General features: G+C 40.6%; 1 protein-coding gene and 1 pseudogene across 8 annotated transcripts in view; both read right to left on the bottom strand.

Moving 5' to 3' along the window:
• mapk10 (mitogen-activated protein kinase 10) overlaps positions 1-10,248 on the bottom strand; it is a 51,522-nt gene extending 41,274 nt beyond the window's left edge. For 3 of the 8 annotated variants that reach the window (XM_047372506.1, XM_047372509.1, XM_047372507.1), the window contains exon 1: positions 9,888-10,247. In XM_047372506.1, the coding sequence (XP_047228462.1) occupies positions 9,888-9,890 (3 nt within the window). In that variant the 5' untranslated portion in view covers positions 9,891-10,247. Of the gene's footprint in view, positions 1-9,887 lie in introns of all 8 variants that reach the window. The other 5 variants (XM_047372511.1, XM_047372510.1, XM_047372512.1 and 2 more) reach the window with 2 other exon arrangements.
• A 1,022-nt stretch (positions 10,249-11,270) lies between these two features.
• LOC124873026 lies at positions 11,271-12,873 on the bottom strand (annotated as a pseudogene).
• Between the last annotated feature and the right edge of the window lie 1,246 nt (positions 12,874-14,119).

Genomic DNA, 14,119 nt, shown 5'->3' with positions numbered 1-14,119 from the left:
TTCCCGGTCTGAAGGAAGGACAACGGGACCGCATCACCGTGGTTACAGCAGTAACGTGCAGCTTGGCCGGCTGACAGGAGGTTAGCTGCGGAGGTTAGCTGCAGCGAACCCTTTGTTCACTGTGGATGCTTTCTTCAACTTCGTCGCCCAGACAACTTTTCCTCAGCACGGTTCACGTACGAGGTTGTGTTTTGGGCAGAGAGAAGTAATTTAGAATGAAATAATCTAAACATTTTTCTTTTTATGATGTTTGGTTTCATTTGTGTTGAAAACTCAGCTATCTTAGTGCTAGCAGATTATTTGCTCACACATGTGCTCAGTTTGTGTGTTCTGTGTTTTTTTTTTTTTAAGTTAAGACAAACTTTATTTAAAGGGTGATTTTAAACACAGAAGATCGGCCATAACATGCCGTCCACGCTTATGCATTTTAACCCTTTTATTAATGGTATTTTAAAGGTATGTGTAAGAACACGTGCTCGCCTGCTAAAGATCATTTACCCAAAAGGTTGTTAGGTTTCAATCCAGTAAAATAATATTTCCCTAAATATTATTTTACCAAACTTGAAAACTAATTAAACACAATTAAACCCAAGATTTGGTTCTTATTCAAAATAATATTTCCTTAAATATTATTTTACTATTTCCTTAATATTTCTTTAAATATTATTTTAATAAATAAAGGCAGCTAATTAAACACCGTTGAGAATTGGTTATCCAGAAGGTTGGTTTTATTCAGCAAATCATTCTTTAAAACATTATTTTATTAAAGCAATATTTTATTTGATCTTGCATTGTGAATGGTTGTCTAAAGGTATGTCAATTATTGTCTAAGTTAGTTCCAAGACTAACTTAACTTCACTTCCAGATTCTTCAAGATAATCCTTGGTTCTCAAACATAAACATTGCATGGTAATGTTGCATCACTCTTTTGGTCATGGTTTCAACCATCTTTAATCAACTTGTTTATATTGTACATAACCCATTAGTCTTCCTTATTCTTTCATTCTGCTTGGTAGTTTAGTTGGATTGTTTTAGCGTAGTAAAGAGTTTGTTGATTGAAATATGTTTGACTTTGAGTTGACTTATTTTTGTTAATAAATTCTTGTATTTTAAGAAAGTGTGCAAATTCATTCCATATGTGTGCAGAGTTTTGCTGTTCAATAATGTCAGAGCTTGGCTCATCCCTTTCAATTTTGTCCTAATACCACCGCCTTATTAGGCTGGTACTCACAGGACAACCCTTAACAGACCGAAATATTATTTAATAAAATATTAAAGTATTAATATTAAATATATTATAAATTCATATTCATAATTACAGCATCAGGATATAAATAAGATACTTTAAAAAGTATGAACCATATTAAGGCACATAACAATGGAAACATATCCAGTGCTAAATTGAAAACCAACTATTTAAATATTGAATAATTTCATGTTTGCATAACAAACCTGGGACTCTGTGAGTGTGTTCAGTAGCAACACTGTGACAGCGGATGAAAAATGGGACAATCTTGCAATATAGATGATTTGTACAGGAATTCTCTATATTTCAACTTGAAGTACTTAGAATATCTGGGTCAGTTCATCCAAACCCAGAGCTGTTCCTGCGCTGGAAGGCCCATAGATCTTTATAGAAGAACCTGCAGTCTCCTTTGAGTCATGAGACCACTTCATTACCAGTTGGAGAAGTGTAGTCAATAGATGTAAAGCCAGTTTATTCTGCACAATGAATCAGTAGATGTACTGCAACACAATGGTACAGAGTTGGTCCTCTGAATGAAAAATATCTAAAAAAACTAGACAAGTTTTATTAGATAAAACTTCCTCCCTTAGAGACAAGGTGAGGAGCTCAGCCATCCAGGAGGGGCTCGGAGTAGAGCAGCTGCTCCTCCACATCGAGAGGAGCCAGTTGAGGTGGCTCGGGCATCTATACCGAATGCTTCCTGGACGCCTTCCTCGGGAGGTGTTCCAGGCACGTCCCACTGGGAGGAGGCCCAGGGGACGGCCCAGGACAAGCTGGAGGGACTATGCCTCTTGACTGGCCTGGCTGGGAACGCCTTGGGCTCCCCCTGGAGGAGCTGGAGGAGGTGTCTGGAGAGAGGGACGTCTGGGCGTCTCTGCTGAGTCTGCTGCCCCCGCGACCCGGTCCCGGATAAAGTGGAAGACGACGAGTACGAGTACGAGTATGAGAGAAGTAAAAAATGCATCATAATGACCACGCATTAGTTTTTGAAGCCACTGTTATAACCATTAATATACAGTAATTTTCTGTAATCTAAACATAGTCAGCTAAGCAAAGAAATGTGATTTTGTGAGAGCGATAAATTATTCAGCTGGATGTCATTGGTTAGGAGTCATAATCTGTCTATTTCATAAAATTAGACTGGCCAAAACTGGGATTAGAAATATGGTCAATGGAAATAAGGTGTTTTCAGAAATAAAGTTTTCAGAACAAAATATAAATTAAGTCAGACTGACTCTTAGTCATGAGTCAAGCCCAACAAATCAAATGAATTTATAACTTGTTTTTTCTGTTTTGTTTGTTTTTTGAAATATTTTTGATTTGGGCTGATTATGTCTGATTATGCTTCGTTTTCTCAAAAACATTTCTTGGTATGTTTTCCAAAATTTTATGAATGTGTTAAAATAATAAGTATTTCTGAGACATTTTGGCAAACTTTAATTGTATCATTACATACTTATTTCAACAGTCTAATTAAAAAAGAGGCTCAGCAAAAAATAATTAGGTAATTATGTAAACCAAGTTTTAGCATGATGGAGAATTGTTATTGATGTTTTTAATTGAAATCCAAATCTGCTGAACTAGGATCTAATAAAGGAAACAACAAAAACATGATTCTTGTACATAATTATTTGTTTGGAAACTATTATGTATGTCCTGTGTTATGAAGCAGTGTCAGAAAGTGTTTAAATTCCCTTCTTGGGGATAGTCTTGAAAATAACCAATTTCAGTACTTCTGAGATTCACGTGCAGATGTTTATATCACAAATAAATAGCAGGCACTGTCAGGGATTCCTGTCTTAGAATAAAATAGTTACTACTTATGTGCATTTTTTCTCAATTTTCTGTAGCAGCATTCACAAATGCAGAAATTGATGTTGTTTTCACTGTTATGTTGTGACTGCATGTCAGGTGATTGTATATTTTGTATCAAATGATGGAAAGTATCAAATGATGTGAAAAACACCCTGTTTATATAAGCATGTAAATATCTCGAAGAAGAGATGTCATAAACACCATTGCAGTACTTGTTATCTCTAAGTGGGCTTTTAGGTTTTGATGAGCCCGCTAACTCAAAGAAAGCTCCTCTGGCCCTGCAGACTTTGCCTGAGCCTCTCTGTGTTGTATCTCTCAGTTATTCTCAGTAACTCTGTTTTGATGTGGTCACACAGGATTTAATCTGGCCATCTTTTGTCTGCACTGAGCAAACTGATGGATGGTTTAGTTGCAATGATAGAGCACAATATACTGGTCCGAATGTCCACAGCAGCCACTGTTATTGTTGCCTCTTGTATCCATCATCGCTTCCTCTCCCCTCATCCCTCTTTCTCCTCCTGCCAAAGGCCTGAAAGCTACACTCTTTGTTAATGTCACACAATGCACACCGCAGCATTGTCCGTATCCATCCATGTCTTCACTCTCTCCTCCATCCTCACTGATCAGGAGAACCTCCTTTTCCTGCCTCCCTTCTTTTGTCCCTCCCTCACTCCCGCTACCAGGCTCTCAGGCTGCACTGCATGCGCCTCCCCTCCCCCTCCCTCGGTGCTTCATTGTGAGTGCTTGATTCAACAGCCTCAGCCTCACTTCTTCTGCAGTATGCAGCTCTGCCTCGCTGTAAAACTGCGCAGCCTGAGCCAATCGCAGCATGGCCTCCTATTTGGGCTCAGGGGAGGGGAAGGGAAGCACTTCTATAGCTGTAGGAAAACAAGACAGTGGCAAGACTCCAGAGCTCATTTACAGATGGGTAGACCTTGAATGTTTAATTGTTTCTTTTTGTAAGGGCTAAAAAATGCCTTTCCCTTGATTCTGGTCTCGATTGTAATGCATCAATAGTCAATTTAAGAAAACAGCTGACAAGTCTATTATATCCTGCTTAGCTCACATCTTTTTTAGGGATGCACCAATCAGTCAAAATGCCGGAACCAGCCAATTGTTTCTTGATTGGCTCTGAGTGGATCCACAAATCGTGAAAATTCTGATTTTTTTTCAGTGTTCATTAAATGTATCAGAACTAAGAACTTTCATCATTTTCTGTCTAGAGATGCATTAACAAACATGTACAATGATGGACATTTATGAGTTTGATAAAAAAAAAAATCCTCTGATGTATAAAAAGGGGATAATCATGTAATCCCTTCATTTTCTATGGAATTCAAAAGTAATTATTCAATCCAAAAACCCGCAGCACATTTTTACTCTTTCATGTGTTTTGTGAGTGTGTTTACATAGAAAAAATAAATTAGTCAATATTGGAACTGGCATGACAGGAAATCGGTATTGGCCAGGAAAACAATGATCTGTGCATTTTTGAAATATATGTAATCATAAATTCTTAGACAAAGAGGACAAAAACTGCATTTTATTTGACGAAGTTCAAGAAAGATTTAGATCTCGCATTAAACTGAAACAAATGTTTTTGAAAACAAATCCAGCATTAAATAATTGTAATGTTTTTTTATTATTATTATTATTTAAGCTTTGACTGCCCAAATCCAACATAAATGTGTACCCTAATAAGAAATTCTATTAAATGCCTGTCCACATCATGTGAAAACACAGAGTGAACATCTGGTAGTATACTGTAGTTTTCTAGCCCTGTCATTTGTCTGGATTTAATGGCCCTCCTCTAAAATCCATCCAACAGCCTCTGAGCCACTACAATCTGTGGCCATGGGTGACTCGTAATTCTCTCTGCAGATGTGCTGTTGGGGGATTTGGAAAAAATCTGACACAATATGGGGTAAGAACGCTGTCAAAAACAATGTGTATGTAAAGACGGAAATGTGTGCATATTAGTCAATAGTTGTGCATAGGTAAAATCCAAAAGAGGTATTGCATATTTTCTCTATAATAATAAAAAATAAATTGTTACAGCTTCAAGAAATCACAAACACAAAGTTCAAGTTTACAGTTGTGGTTTATACTTTATGAATACAATATGCTATAACAGTTTGTGAATACGATTTCTTTTCTATGAGAATACGAATTGACATCAGCGACTTGGTGTCACGTGATCTCAGGCTGGTTAGTGGAGCACAGAGTTAGTCGATCCTGTCACACATTGTTCTTATTTTTATGAAATACAAAACTAAAGCATAGAATATTGTGGGTGGAGTTATACAATGATGTACAGTAGGTGGCGGTATGCACTTCTGAAATTGTTGCGTGCCGCCAAGAGAAGAAGAAGAAGCAGCAGCACTAGCGCCAAGATGACGGACCAACGAACTACGGTACAAAGCCAGGTAATGTTAAAAAGTTTATATATGTCTTAATGTCGTTAATATATACTCTTGGTCCGTCATCTTGGCGCTAGTGCCACTGCTACTTCTGCTGGCGGTACGTAACAAATTCAGAGGTGCATTCCGCGACCTACTGTACATCATTGTATAACTCCACCCACAATATTCTATGTTTTAGTTGTGCATTTCATAAAAATAAGAACCATGCTTTATTTATAATACTCTTGATTTCTCCCATCTCCCCTCTGTTCCTAATATTCCGTTTAGACGGAATTATCTCCCATTACCTTTTCCCGTCATCCAATCCTGGCACTACCTTTACTGGTGAGGAGTGTGACAGCGCATGCGCAACGCGAATCTACTAACTCTGTGCTCCACTAACCAGCCTGAGATCACGTGACGCCAAGTCACTGATGTAAATTTGTATTCTCACAGAAAAGAAATCGTATTCACAAACTGTTATAGCATATTGTATTCATAAAGAATAAACCACAACTGTAAACTTGAACTTTGTGTTTGTAATTTCTTGAAGCTGTAACATTTTATTTTGTATTCTTATAGAGAAAATATACAATACTTCTTTTGGATTTTACTTATGCGCAACTATTGACTAATATGCACACATTTCCTTCTTTACATACACATTGTTTTTGACAGCGTTCTTACCCCATATTTATAGTGTTGCACTCAACTTCTTGTAAACACACAGAAATAAATAATTTTAAAAACCTGTTAGGCAGACCGGATTAATTTATGTTACTTTGCATCTCATTCTACTGGCATGTTTCTGTCTTTTTTTGTGTGTAGTTAGCACTAATGTAGCCAAAACCAACAAATTCTCATGCATAATTTAATTTCTAAGGTCTGATAGAGCAAAGGTTTATTTATTCATATGGCAAATAAATTTTTTGGCAGATATAATCCAAAATCTGTTACTATGGTCTTTCTTTAATAATGGTTTCCTGCACTTTCTGTCGCCTCCATTAACCAGTCTATAGAATTTACTTTTTCACATTCTATATTGATTATTTACCAATAAACAACTTTATCGATTTATCTGCCATTACCTATGTTAATCCCTTTGTTTTTTATCCCATATATATAACTGCCTGCTCAGTTTGTCTGTTTAGCTCTGTCCTAGTCAAACCCAGTAACTAAGCAACTACTGCTATTATCTGTAGACTTTAGCATACAAAATACTCCTAGACCAATCCTTCTATCCTTTTTGTGTGCCAGCTTTATCCTTTGCCAATCGATCGTGGCAGATGCATACTCCTACTAAACCTGGTCCAGCTGGGGGTTTCTACCTGTTAAAAGGGAGTGGTTCCTCTCCACTGTGGACCAATGCTTGCTCAGGACAAGGGATTGCTGCAAAGTCAATGAATCAATGAAACTGGTAGGGCTTTCTTAGAAAAGCTTTTTTTTTTTAACCAATTGTGGCATTATACGATGAACTTATTTTTATTTTACTGTACTACGATTGGGCCTTTAGAGGGTGACGTTGTGGAGCATTGTGGAACCATTTTAAAAGAAAATTTTGCAAAAGAAAAAAAAGACAAAACTTTTATGGCACAGTATGCACTTGGATCTGAATGTGACTATTTGACTAGATTGTTTTCACATAAATTTCATTGAATTGAGTTAAAATTTGGCCGGGAACAATCCTCAGACGAAGTCAGTGCTAGTGACAGCCATTATTAATGATCCTTAGACATCCTTTTTTTTTAATACAACGTTGACCTTATAAATATTACAATGAGTAATTGCAATAAGCTCCAACAAGTGACAAAAGAGCACATAAAAAATAATATTAAAGTACTACATTGATTGGTTGCTTTTTTTAGGGGGTGGGGGGTTATCCACTCATGTTCTTTGCGGTTGTTTTAACCATTTTGCTCCTTTGTAGTTTTCATCTTTTGAAACCCAACCTTTTCACATTCGAAAAGGGGTTCTCTACCAAAGAATGTTTGGCAATCACCAACTTCGTACTACTTTGATAATTAACATTTAAAAGTTATTTCCTATGTTTTACTCATTGTATGGTAAAGGCTTTTGCAGTTTTGATCTATCCAAACCTGGTTTTTTGGGTACAAAAAGGACTGGTCTGCCATGTGACATTTTGTACTGACCACGTCTACCCTGACATGTCTTGTGAAGGCTACATTCTTACTTTGATAACCAATGATGTAAAGTAAGGAACATTTTCAATGTTACATCTCTGTAAAAAAAAGCATACACCTGACATTTGGATTCAGGCAAAATGAAGGAAGTGTGGGTTTGGAGTAGGACCAAAGTGCAGACAGGAATGAGGGATGAGCATGGTGAAGATTTTAATAATAAAATGGAAAACATACGGGAGTGCACAAGGAGAACAGGAAATAGAGCATGGACACAGAAACAGGCAGTGTAATGGGAGAATCTACAATGGGAACCTGTGAGCTTATATACTGAGGCAGGGGTGGAAAATTTCAAATAAACCAGAAGAGCAAATCCTAGGAAATATGGGAAACTGTGGCAGAATAATAGCAGGGAAGCCGAGGGAAGAATACTAATTAACAAAGAAAGATTAACAAAAACATAAAGAAACTACTAGACCTAGGGGAAGAGACTAGCAGAGATCAATGAGAAATAAATCAAAATATGCAAAGAACACAAGAATAAACTAAGAACCTAAACACAAAGGATCGAACCTATATGGAAACACCTTACTAGCAATAATGAACACAGAGAAATGAACTGAATGTGGCAAGACCTACTGACTTAATAAACGAGGAAATGAGGACTACAAAAACCCCTCCCCCCAAAAAAACAAAACCCAAACACCTGTGGATAATAGCAGGAAGACAATTAGTGACTTCACATTGTAATGCAAGCAGTATAAATGTTCCAGTATATTTCAGCACATTGTGGCCTGAATGATATCACAGGAGGATAATATTTACTTTCCTACTATCACCTGATATCATTACATAACAAGGATGGGTTGTTATGATGCTCCTACATCTGAAAAACAAAATGGAAATGAAATACAAGTTTTACAGTGCAGCATAACATTCCTTTGCTTGTGGCTGTTTCCATTAACGATTCTGCATTGCATATACAAGCTATCTCTTCAGAAATCAATGCCATTAATTGTCAAACCTGCAGAAGCAACTAAACACACAAACCCTTCTATGGCGCCAGAATGGATTTGATATTAAACAGAAATAGTTTAATATTTTAAAAGCACTTTTTTCAGTACCACAAAAATGACAAAGGCTTGTTTTTGTTTTAAAAGACAGATGTCACTGTCTTTGGTCACTGCACAATCAACCCACGTAGGGTTTTGGTGAATTGTTAAGATCCGTTCCCTGCAGCTCTTTCCCAAGCCTGCCTTCTGAAAAATTCAGCAGCCAAGGTCACAGCGCTAAGAACCCACTCTTTTCTGTCTTTAACGCAGTTTGTTGTGACATTTTTTAATTTTTACTGACTTACAGAAGATTGAATGATGCCGCTACAATAATTCAATCTATTTCTGCATACATGTGTGATCAGTGTACTAGATCGGGTGTAATGAGGTGTTTTTGTTGTGTTACAGTGATGTGCAATCAAATGCCTCAAGGATTATTTAGAGAAGATTACACAGAACATACAGTCAGACTAAGACTAAAAGACACCCTGTCCATTCTGCATGCTTGGTTTTCATAACAAGGCCAATAAAATTCAGATAAACCACAAACACTAACAACTGCAGCATCCAAACCAAAGCAGAGAAGGAGAATAAATAAATAAATAAACACATCTCAGATCAATTCTTCTCCATTTATTCTTGCTGTTTGACAGAAAGCACTGGATGTACGCTATCTATAGTTTTCTTAGACTTAGACTAAGGCTGGTCACACATTCTGGTGAAGTAGTGATGCTCTGCATAATGCACAAGGTGCGCAGCTGACTTCTGAGGGGGAGGAGAGACAAGCAAGCCCTGCATGAAGGCCCACTGTACTTAGTCTTGTGTTATGAAGATCAGTCATCCAACATTGTGGTCCCTGATCAAAAATGCAAAATGCGGCTTTTACAATAAAAAAATTTCAGTTTTACAAAAGGTTTGCAATAATATGCATAGCTCATGACTAACTGCATTATTTTGTCTGCGTTTTAAAACGAGGGATTTTACCCCATTAGGTAATGTTTTTTTCTTTGTTTGCAAGTAGAGACCAGCCAATAAATGAGCTGTGATCTTTTAGCCATTTCTGTAGAGAGGCATTTAAAACAGCTGTCTATGTGTGGATTCCCCCACCCTACAGCCCCCCTCCCACCAAGACACCAGTGGACTTCATTAACCTTCAATTTCCAATCAATATTCATCACTCCACCTTCCTGGCAACTAGTGCGGGTGGGGGATCTACAACATGAACCGGCCTTACCATTCCGTGCCAGCTGATGACGATCCCAGTCCGGAGCCAGTCCTTTTCAAAACATCCCGACGAGAAACATTGCGGTGACCATAGCTGGAGGCGTAATAAACACGTTCAAGCGGATGAAGAAAAGGCGTTTTTTGAAAAAAGAGGGAGCGATGAAGAAAGAAAAACAACTAAAAAAGCATGGATGGACGGAAACCGAGGTTTGCTGATGCTGAATCACTCTTCCCTCCCAGCTCACCACCTTGCAACCATTGTGCTGCAAGATGCTGACCGTACCATTGTAAACCTACCACAGCTCAGAGACGGAGAGAGAGGGATGAGGAAAAAGAGGAACGGGGAAATATGTTGCCATAGCAACCGCCCAGGAGCACGTCTGACGTCAAAGCCTCGGCAGAGAAAGAGAGAGAGAGAGAGAGAGACACGGCCCGGAGAGGAAGGGATCACATGGAGGCTATCTCTCCAGATGGGAGGGGTAAAACATCTCCTCTGATCTCACCCTCTACCGTCCCACCACCCAAAGAGGAATTTGGAGCCGGGTGGTGTTGTTTGTGGGGCAGGTGTGGCTCACAATCCAAACGTTTAGCACTCATCGAGTTTCTGTAAAAAAATTGTTACACAAAGAAAACGCAGTTCCTTTAAACAGTGGAAAAACAATGCAATATGCCTACATGAAATTTTATAGCATAGAACAGTTATTATTGTTATCATTTTTGTTGTTTTTGTTACTTAGTTTCATTGCGTTATTATTAAAAGGCAGTGGGATTAAAACATTATTCCAGTCAAATGGCGAGAATAGAAATAATTCTGAGCAGAACGTGAAGAGTTAAAGTGCATCCAAAAAATAGGAACTTTTCTTTGACATAAAATTAACTACGTTAAATTACTAAGTCATTTAAACATAAATTGTATGCAAGTCTTATCTGAAATTGACAAAAGTATGAAATACCAATAATAACCAACATTTTAAGCTCAAGGTTCAGGTTACTTTATTTATAACTGTAGATAAACTTGTTATGCAAGACTGTACATGCAGCAATTGTAAAACAATAAAACCCAAAACGTTATCAATAAATAGATAAGCAAAGTAAAAGCAAAATGTCAACAAACTTTAGGTTAAGGATTTAACCCCGGTTCTCTGAAGCATGAGTGAGATATCTCACTATGGGACAAGCCTCCAGCGCCTGTCCCCAAAAGCTCTATTACATTAGCCAGGCTTGACTGGCAGGCGGAAGTGACGTCCGCTCCCATGGGCGGGACTTCCTCCCAGTATAAAAACCCGACGTCACGTAGGTGATCTTCAGTCTAGTAAGCACGCCTCTTCCTCGCTCCCTTTGAGGAGGGTGATCTGGTAAGATACCTCACTCATGTTTCAGAGAACCGGGGTTAAATCCTTAACCTAAAGTTCTCTTTCAACATTCGTTTCGGTATCTCACTATGGGATATTTCTGCTACCGTATTGCCAGATAAGCTCACTCTAAGACCAACAGATGCATCCTGCATTCATGGCAATGTGGAACCCACACCCAGAACCGTGTGAGCCAGTGTGGGCCTCGTGACATCCAGTTTATAGAACCTAGTGAAGGTGTGAGGGGTCGTCCAGCTGGCAGCCTCACATATTTCCTCCACAGGTATACCCTGGAACAACGCCCAGGATGAGACCACACCACGAGTGGAATGAGCCCGCAGACCTGCAGGGGGTGCAAGGCCTCTGCTCTCATAAGCTATAGTAATAGCCCCCACTACCCAATGCGAAAGGTGTTGCTTTGTGAGAGGTTTACCTTTATGTGATGAAGCCCACGACACAAACAGCAGCTCTGATTTGCGAAAATCCGCTGTTTTTTCCACATATAACCGCAGAGCTCGTACTGGGCAGAGCGTGTGCAGTCGTTCATGCTCCTGAGAGGAGAATGGTGGGTAGAAAGCCATTAATTCAAGGGCATGTCAGAGCCGTAGCAACCTTAGGTATAAAGGCAGGATTAGGTTTCAGTAAAACCTTTGACTCCCCCAGAAACTGTATGCAGAACGGGTTAACTGAGAGCGCTTGAATGTCACTCGCACGCTTAGCAGAAACCAGAGCAATCAATAAGGCCTTTTTAAAAGAAAGCACTTTGAGCTCAACCTGCTACAACGGTTCGAATGGTGCACGTGACAACGCATCGAGTACCATAGATAAATCCCATGAAGGAGTGAGGCTCCTCGACTCTGGGCGGAGCCGTGGTGCACCCTTCATGAATTGACACATCAGCGGGTGCTGCCCCACTGTTTTGTCACCAAAGCCAACGTGACAAGCTGAAATAGCAGCCAGGTACACCTTCACAGTGGAAAAAGCCAAAACTTTATCCAACAGTGCCTACAGAAAAGTTAAAACGTCCGACACAGGGCTTTGCATTTTGCTTACCATAGGTTTTGCGCACCAACCCACGAATGCCTGCCATTTAACCTCATACACGCTATGCGTGGAAACGGCCCTTGCATTCTGAATTGTGTCAATAACGTTCAGAGGAAGCCCACTGGCAGCCATATTTAACCTCTCACAGGCCAGGCCCATAGGGCCATGCGCTCCGGATGCAGATTAAATATTTCTTCACGTGCATGCGTCAGGAGATCTCTGCGGAGGGTAAACCACCATGGCTCACCGTGTAGCATCTGATAAATCTCCGCTAGCCAGTGTTTCCCTGGCCAGTGGGGACCTATCAGAATGAGTGAATGTTTTCCCTCTCGCACTCTGGCGAGAGTAGGAATGATCAGTTCCAGCGGGGGAAATGCGTGCAGTAGGACCACTGGCCATCTGTGCGCCAGAGCATCCAAGCGGAGCCTGTCGCTCTGTCAGTGAGAAAAACATCGGACACTGAGTGTTTTCCACTGATGCGAAGAGGTCGACCTCCGCTCGGCCGTACTTCCTCCATATCTGGGACATCACCTCGCTGTGGAGTTTCCACTCTTTGTAGTGGGTATTGCCCATCGACAGCAGATCCGCGCCCCTGTTCATTGCCAGGGGCAATGAACAGGGGCAATGAACAGTGCCAAGTGTCTGTGGTAGTTACCTTCCTCGTCAGGATGGTTCCCATGGTAACGCCAGTGTTGAGAAAACCGGGGTGCTTCTACAGGCTCAGAGCACATGCACATGTGAGAGAAACCAGGACGCTGCGGTGAGCATGGTGTGTGGGGCTCAAGTTGAGTGACACCACCCATCTTTGAAACCGGCACATGTGTAGACGGCCAAGTGTGATGACCGCCAGCGAAGACACCATCAGACCCAGCAGTCTGAGGCTTAACCTGAATTTCACATGTGTGCCTCAATGAAAGAGTGCCAGACAAGCCTGAAAGGCTTTTACTGGGTCCACTGAGAGGTGCGCTCTGAACTCGACTGAATTCAAGGACAGACCAATGACGGTGATTGCTTGTACTGGGGTTAAGATGCTCTTTTCCCAGTTTATTGTGAATCCCAGAGCTGTCAGATGTGAAGTAAGCATCTCGGCATGCGTCATGAGCTCCCCTAGAGACTGAGCTGCAATCAGCCAGTCGTCTATATACGTTGTCAGACACATCCCCCTTTCGATGGCTGCCTCGGTACATTTCACGAACACACGAGGGCTCAGTGAGAGGCCAAAGGGAAGTACCAGATACTCGTATGTCTTTCCCTGAAACACAAATCTGAGGTATTTTCTGTGAAGGGGGTATATAGGAAATAGAAATGTGCGTCTTTCAAGTCTACGGAGACAGACCAGTCTCCTTGACGCACAAACCTTATCAGAGCTGCGTGTGTCAGCATCCTGAACGAATACCGTCTCAGATACGTGTTCTGAGCTCGCAGATCTAATATCGGTTGCAGACCCCTGCCTCTTTTCAGCACGAGAAAGTATCTAGAGTAAAACCCGTCTCTGCTTTGCTCCTGCGGTACCAGCCGGACAGCTCTTTTGTGCTGCAGAGGAATTATTTCCTCCTGCAGGACGCGGGCGGACTCCCCCCAGGCGTATGACTGTACTATGCCTTTGAAACGGGGTGGAGCTGTCACAAATTGGAGCCTGTATCCCATGGATACAGTCTTTATCACCCAATCTGACGCTCCACACGCTCGCCACAGCTATGTTTTGTTTGCCAGTGGACCTGAAGGTGCTTCTGTGTAAACACTGCGCAGCACCGACTGAGGGATATGCTGTTCCGCTAGGATCTGCTGTACCGCTACAACTTCTAGCTGCGCTCGCCCCAGGACTGCTTCTTCCACAGGAAGAGCA

Source organism: Girardinichthys multiradiatus, chromosome 8 (genome assembly GCF_021462225.1).
Source record: "Girardinichthys multiradiatus isolate DD_20200921_A chromosome 8, DD_fGirMul_XY1, whole genome shotgun sequence".
Lineage (NCBI taxonomy): Eukaryota > Metazoa > Chordata > Actinopteri > Cyprinodontiformes > Goodeidae > Girardinichthys > Girardinichthys multiradiatus.
The sequence above is the reverse complement of the archived record's forward strand: the minus strand, read 5'-3'. Positions and strand labels throughout refer to the sequence as shown.